Below are 6445 nucleotides of genomic sequence, written 5' to 3' on the forward strand. Positions count from 1 at the left end.
CTCACTTGTTACAGTGACGACTCGAAATTCGAGCAGCGCTTCGCTTCTTAACAATATGATTTCCTTCGACAAAACCTAGTATTATCACCACTAGATTTTAGTCTAATATTTATTGCGACTAATTATTAGTCTAGATTCGTCATTAACTCGGAGTCTACTTCATGATCTATCAAGTAAGGATCAGCCAGGCAGGACAGTTGGGAGGCAGGACCATTTCGGCATATAGCTTTTCTGAAATCCAACAACCAAACCCAACGTGACCATTCTAAACACCTCTCCCGTAAGTAGTTCAATCAGTATAACGACTTTGAATCACTGATAAATTTTATTTATAGGTTCATAATAACGATATTACAAGCTATTTTTAAAGTAGGATAGCATAACTTACTTAGCTAGGAGCCGGACTCTGCAGGGACAGAACTTCGTCGCTGAATCTTTCTAAGAAAGATTCTTGCAGCGCTTCAGCGCTTACCTTACTATACTAAATCTACAGAAAGAGAAGTTGAATCACGAAGGACCGAAATGCCCCGGGGATAAGAAGGGAAAGACTCTTGAATCAAGAGAATGGTGCAAGAAATATGAGAGCTAGAGGCTCTTATTTATAGTGATTGAATTTTCAAAAACTACCCTCAATAGTTACTTAATGACCTTATAGTTATATAAATAACTAAACACCCCCTTTATAATACTATTTTAAATAGATTTAATAATATTTGTACTAAACTAATGTCGAAAGTACTCAACACTAGTCTTATAACAACCGTGTCGTCGATACCTTTCTAACGATATATACATATGTATACATATGTATACGTATATATGATTTACACTTTATTTTAATACGTAAATGTGCTATTAAAAATTATAACTCGTTCATACGAACTCCGTTTTTGACGTTCTTTATATCCACGCGTAGCTATCGACGAGATCTACAACTTTCGTTTAGACTCCGTCGGCTAATTTTGAATTTATATTTTTGTCCATTTTTTATAAAATTAAATGATTTTGCTAAAATCATAACTCTCTCGTACGGACTCCATTTTTGACATTCTTTTTCTCAAAATTCTTATTTTAAGGAGTACTACGATTTTCATTTTGGTCGCATTAGCTAAAAGTCAACCGTTCTCTTCATAGCTTTTTACGTCATACATTCGTTAATTGTGCGCGGCTGACTTTTATATCTTATAAAAATCATATCTAATTCATACGGATTCGGATTTCGACGAAATTTATATTTTCTGGATCAGGACGACGTATACTTCCTAAATATATATATATATATATATATATATATATATATATATAGATATATATATATATATATATATATATATATATATATATATATATATATATATATATATATATATGGGAAAAGTGAATATACCTAACAACCCTATATAAGCTTATATACCTAAACCTTATACTGCGTCGTTTTACCTTGCTATCTAATGAAATCACGTCCAATTGATTTTCTACGAATCTAATTATTCTTAATTTTAATTAAGAAAACAACTTCCAAAATTATTTCACAAATACGTGCTTGTTACCGTCGACTGTTGCTGTTTTCTTAATCGACTAGTTCTATTTTCTTAATCTCTTAAACGATTGTTTGTCGTGATTATTAGCAATCGATTGGCTTCTATTGATCACGAATTTTACTTATCAAGTGATTGGTGTTGCTTATGCAAAACTGGTAATTACGACATCAAACTTATAAATTCTTTATTTTTATTTTGTTTATCTTGAACCTAATATACCTTATTAGGGTTCAGGTATACATTAATGGTTGTTAATGGAATTCATGTTTGATCTTGTAACTGCTAGTTCCATTAATTTCATGTTTTTTATTTACTTCTCACGGGAGGAAGCATATATTGCAATAATGGCGTTAATCAATTGAGTATTTAATCAACGTGTATGCATTATTTTTACTAATATATTTCGATGGCATCTTATATACATTAATGGTGATAATGGAATTCACGATTCATCATCTTGTAACCATTAATTCCATTAATTTTTTGTTTTTACATGTACTCCTCACGTTAGGAAACATAGATTGTATTAATGATGTTAATCAGTTGATTTTTTAATCAACTTGTATGCATTAGTTTTACCAATTTAATATATTTCCATTTTGCTCAGGTTAATTAGTCTTTATATATGATTCCTCTGCATATTTAACTTAATTACAGGTCATGATGGTTGAAATTGAAGAAGTTGATCAACCTACAAAAACACATGTTATTGATGATAATGAAGCAAATGGAATGGCGGTTGAAATTGAAGAAGTTGATCAACCTACAAAAACACATGTTATTGATGATAATGAAGCAAATGGAATGGCAGAATGTGATGAAGGTAAAGGTAATGATGAAAGTATAGTGGGAAAGGTTTTCGATACACCTGATGATGCATATACATTTTATAATGATTATGCGTTTTTACATGGATTTGGTATACGTATTGATACCACATTTAAACATAAGACGACAAAGGAGCCTTATCGGAAGATATATGTATGCGGTAAAGAAGGTTTTAAACGGTTAAACGACAATGATTCAAGTGGAATTGAGAAAAAGCGTCGTAGAGATGTTAGAACCGGATGTAAAGCCGAACTTCGAATTTCAAAAATGAAGGATGGTAAATGGTTTGTAGACTCATTTAAAGACACACACAATCATGATTTGAGCATGACACCAACGAAGGTGATGAAGCATCGATCTCATGGCAAGTTCCATCGTACAATGGAATGTAAATCTCTTATAGTGCAACTAGGTCAAGCAGGATTGAGACCTTGTCATGTTAAAAAGGCTATTAATGGAATGAAAACCTCAACCGTGGCTGATGTTACTTCAAAGCAGTGTGTTGATGTCTTATCTGAGCAACAAAAACAATACAGATGAAAGGAGTTCTATGGACTTATAAAACATTTCCAATCTAAAGCCTTATTGGATAATGACCAATACTTTTATGTGGATTTGTGTGATGATGGGTCTCCTAAAAATATATTTTGGGCTGATGGAAGATCAAGAGACGCCTATACTAAATTCAAGATGCCTTTTGCTCCTTTTGTTGGTGTTAATCATCATGGGCAATCTATACTTTTTGGTGGAGCGTTGCTAGAAAACGAAAAAGAAGAAACTTTTGAATGGTTATTTGAGCATTTCCTCAAGTGTATGTTTGGCAGATATCCGAAGGCAATAATTACTGATCAAGACAAAGCTATGGGTAATGCAATAAAAAAAAGTGTTTCCAAACACTCGACATCGGTTTTGTGCATGGCATATTAAGAAGCATGAACAAGAACACATTAAACCGTATGTTTCCCGTTATAGTGATTTTAAGGAATCATATACAAAATGGGTAAATAGTGACACCACTGAAGAATTTGAAACCAGGTGGGAAGTTATACGTGATAAGCATAGATTGGAAAACAATTGTTGGATAAGTGATATGTATAACCAACGAATACATTGGGCTAAAGCCTTCTTGAAGGATGTTTTCTTGGCTGGTATGACTACAAGTGGACGGAGTGAGAGTATTAATTCATTTTTTGATGGATTTGTTAACTCAAAGACTATGTTGAATGAATTTGTAGTGCAATATGAAAAAGCAGTTGAGTCTCGAAGGGCCGCCGAAGAAGATGAAGACTTCAAGACTATGAACTCGAGACCGGTTCTTTCTTCTCTTCATCCAATCGAAGAAAAAGCAGGCGAGTGTTATACTAGAAAGATTTTTGATATGTTCAAGAAAGAATGGACATAAGCTACTAGCAATTTAACTCACGAGACTATAAGCAAGAGTACTGAAGAAATCAAATATCGAGTGGGGCAACTAAAAATTGATAAAACATATTGGCGTTCTGTGACCTTTCGTTTTTCTAATGAAGTCAATGTCACATGTTCGTGTTCTAAGTATGAGACGGATGGGATTTTATGCAAGCATAGCCTATATGTGATGAAGAAGAGACATGTTAATACACTACCTAGTCGCTATATTTTACATCGGTGGACTCTTAATGCTAGGTATAAGGTGGGTAATGGTAGAATCGGTCTTGAAGAAATGAACAATGGAAATGACGTTAGTGCCTTAACATTATGGTGTGTCCGTTCAAATTTCACGAAACTAATTGAACAAGCAAAAGACTCCCCTTCGGAGATACAAAAAGTCAATAAGATATTGATAAGTCTTTTAGATGATCAAGAAAATCGGAAGAAATCTATTACAATTGAAAATACATCTCAAGTTTCTTGTGCGCGAATTTCACAGGTAGATATGATGCCTCAGTTATCTATCCGGGATCCTCTTGGTCCAACTAACACAAAAGGGCGTCCTAAAACTGCAAGTAGAATAAAGTCTTTTTTAGAAGCGCCAAAAAAACGAACATGCTCTTATTGTCAAGGATTGGGCCATTATGCTACTAGTTGTTCAAAAAGAAAGGTACTTATAACATTACATTAAATTTTTGAAAATTTTACAAGTATTATAAGTATATTAACAATTTATTAATTTTTTCATGTATCAGGCTGACGAATCGGTGCAAGAGAAACATTGATGAGATGCGATGCGTTGTTTCTGTGACAAATGGAAAATATAAATGCTTCATAATATTCTGTTTTGGTTACCTTTTTTTTGTTTAGGACCCAAACAATGTTTGATGCTGTTTTGGAATGAAAATTTTGGATGGTTAATGGTCTATCTGTTCATAATCAAAGTAGTATATTATTTTGTGTTTAAAATGTAAGTAGATAGCTATTATGTGTAAATAATGAAAGTGTGATTCAATTATGTGTTCAAAATGAAAGTAGTAAGTTATTATGGGTTAAAAGCATAAGTAGGATGCTATTATGGGTTAAAAACGTAAGTAGGATGCTATTATTGGTCAAAAACGAAAATAGATTGCTATGATGGGTTAAAAATGAAAATAGATTGCTATGATGGGTTAAAAACAAAAATAGATTGCTATGATGGGTTAAAAACGAAAGTAGATTGCTATTATGGGTTAAAAACGAAAGTAGGATGCTATTATGGGTTAAAAACGAAAGCAGGATGCTATATTGGGTTAAAATGAAAGTAGGATGTTATATTGGGTTAAAAACAAAAATAGGATGCTATTTTGGCTTTTTATGTTAAAAAAATATAAGCAAGTTGTTATTTTTGTCAAAAAAATGTAAGTAGGTTGCTATTTTTGGTTAAAATAGTAGGACACTTAAGACTAAAGCTTGAGGGATTTGAACAACAAACCACATCATGTAAACACTAATAATGCAACAACAAAATTTTCACCATTTCATTGAATATTTGTTACAAAAAGAGTTATATGCTCTTTATACATGTATGTGCAATATCGATGAACATCATACAACATATTAACTTTTAGACAAGAGGTCATGGGCCCATCTGTTTCTTCTGCACACAGTAAGACCAACATGTATGGGTATTAATCAATCATCACTCCACTTAATTCTCTATTTTGACCCCAACTAGCATTATATTCTTCATTCTTATTGTTAGGAAGTTGATTGTGGTGTCCTCTTCCGCTACCCACCTGAATGCATGCATGGACAAAAGAGTCATTTCACGTAGAGATTATGTTAATAAATAATCATACAAAAAAATTTCCTCATAGTATGGACAGAATGCAGTCCCAGTTGTACATTGGTCAGAGGATAAGAAAAAGAAAAAAACCAACAAGTAATTGGCAGTTATCAAATGTGAGAGAAGGGAAGCGATGAGGGAGGGTAAACTCTCGCTTCATATACCACTGAATATTATAAGAAATCGATTCATTAAAAAAAACAAATGATGAGGGCATACTGGCTCATCATTTATTTCATTGATTTTGTTAAGGTTAATTAGTGTTGATATATGATTCCTCTGTTATTTAGTTTAATTATTCAGGGTATGATGGTTGATATTGAAATTATGCTTCTAGAAAAGGTACATGTGTGTTGCGTGCCACCAATTACTAAAAAATCCAGTATTTGGTCGTATGCAGGGTCTGAGGGCCTAAGTTATTGTTCATCCTGTTTATACAACACCACAATCTCACCACCAATTGACACAATTTCAACAGAATTCGCCAATTTCTGGTTAGAACTTAGGTATACAAATCCGAATTGTAAACTCACAATAGGAAATTAAATGTAGATGTAGATGCTAAGTGGTAAGTCAATATCCTTGCCTGTGTAGGGCTGTTGAGCAACCATTGGTCAAAAATAGCTATTAGGCATTCCATCAAACACCTAATAGGCATTGAAAACCAACTTGAACTGAACAATTCTCATTAACACAATTTAGCCCAACTTTTGACGACCTAAATATGTTAGAAGAATAGCAGAGTACGAGGTGAAATACAGCTTCATGGCAGAAAACAGAAACAAGAATAATGCCAATTTGATAAGGAATTGAACCTCATACAAGTTGATTAAAAAATCAA

General features: G+C 33.0%; 1 protein-coding gene across 1 annotated transcript; it reads left to right on the forward strand.

The window, feature by feature from the left end:
• The first annotated feature begins 3059 nt into the window (after window positions 1–3059).
• LOC145139212 (protein FAR1-RELATED SEQUENCE 7-like) lies at window positions 3060–4561 on the forward strand. The gene is made up of 4 exons (XM_079073121.1): window positions 3060–3234; window positions 3605–3718; window positions 3896–4446; window positions 4532–4561. Exons 1-4 carry the CDS (start codon window positions 3060–3062, stop codon window positions 4559–4561), a joined length of 870 nt encoding a protein of 289 aa, XP_078929247.1.
• The last annotated feature ends 1884 nt before the right edge of the window (window positions 4562–6445 follow it).

The sequence above is a fragment of the Lactuca virosa genome, chromosome 9 (assembly GCF_052849685.1).
Source record: "Lactuca virosa cultivar CGN04683 chromosome 9, Lactuca_virosa_CGN04683_v6, whole genome shotgun sequence".
NCBI classification, from domain to species: Eukaryota; Viridiplantae; Streptophyta; class Magnoliopsida; order Asterales; family Asteraceae; genus Lactuca; species Lactuca virosa.

Bases quoted from the DNA above. Each gene is read 5' to 3' on its own strand.
- LOC145139212 (XM_079073121.1), top strand. From the start codon at position 3,060: ATGCCTTTTGCTCCTTTTGTTGGTGTTAATCATCATGGGCAATCTATA. The intron at 3,235-3,604 runs GTAATGCAATAA...ATGAATTTGTAG, and splicing joins TGATCAAGACAAAGCTATGG to TGCAATATGAAAAAGCAGTT. The intron at 3,719-3,895 runs GCGAGTGTTATA...TTTCTAATGAAG, and splicing joins TCCAATCGAAGAAAAAGCAG to TCAATGTCACATGTTCGTGT.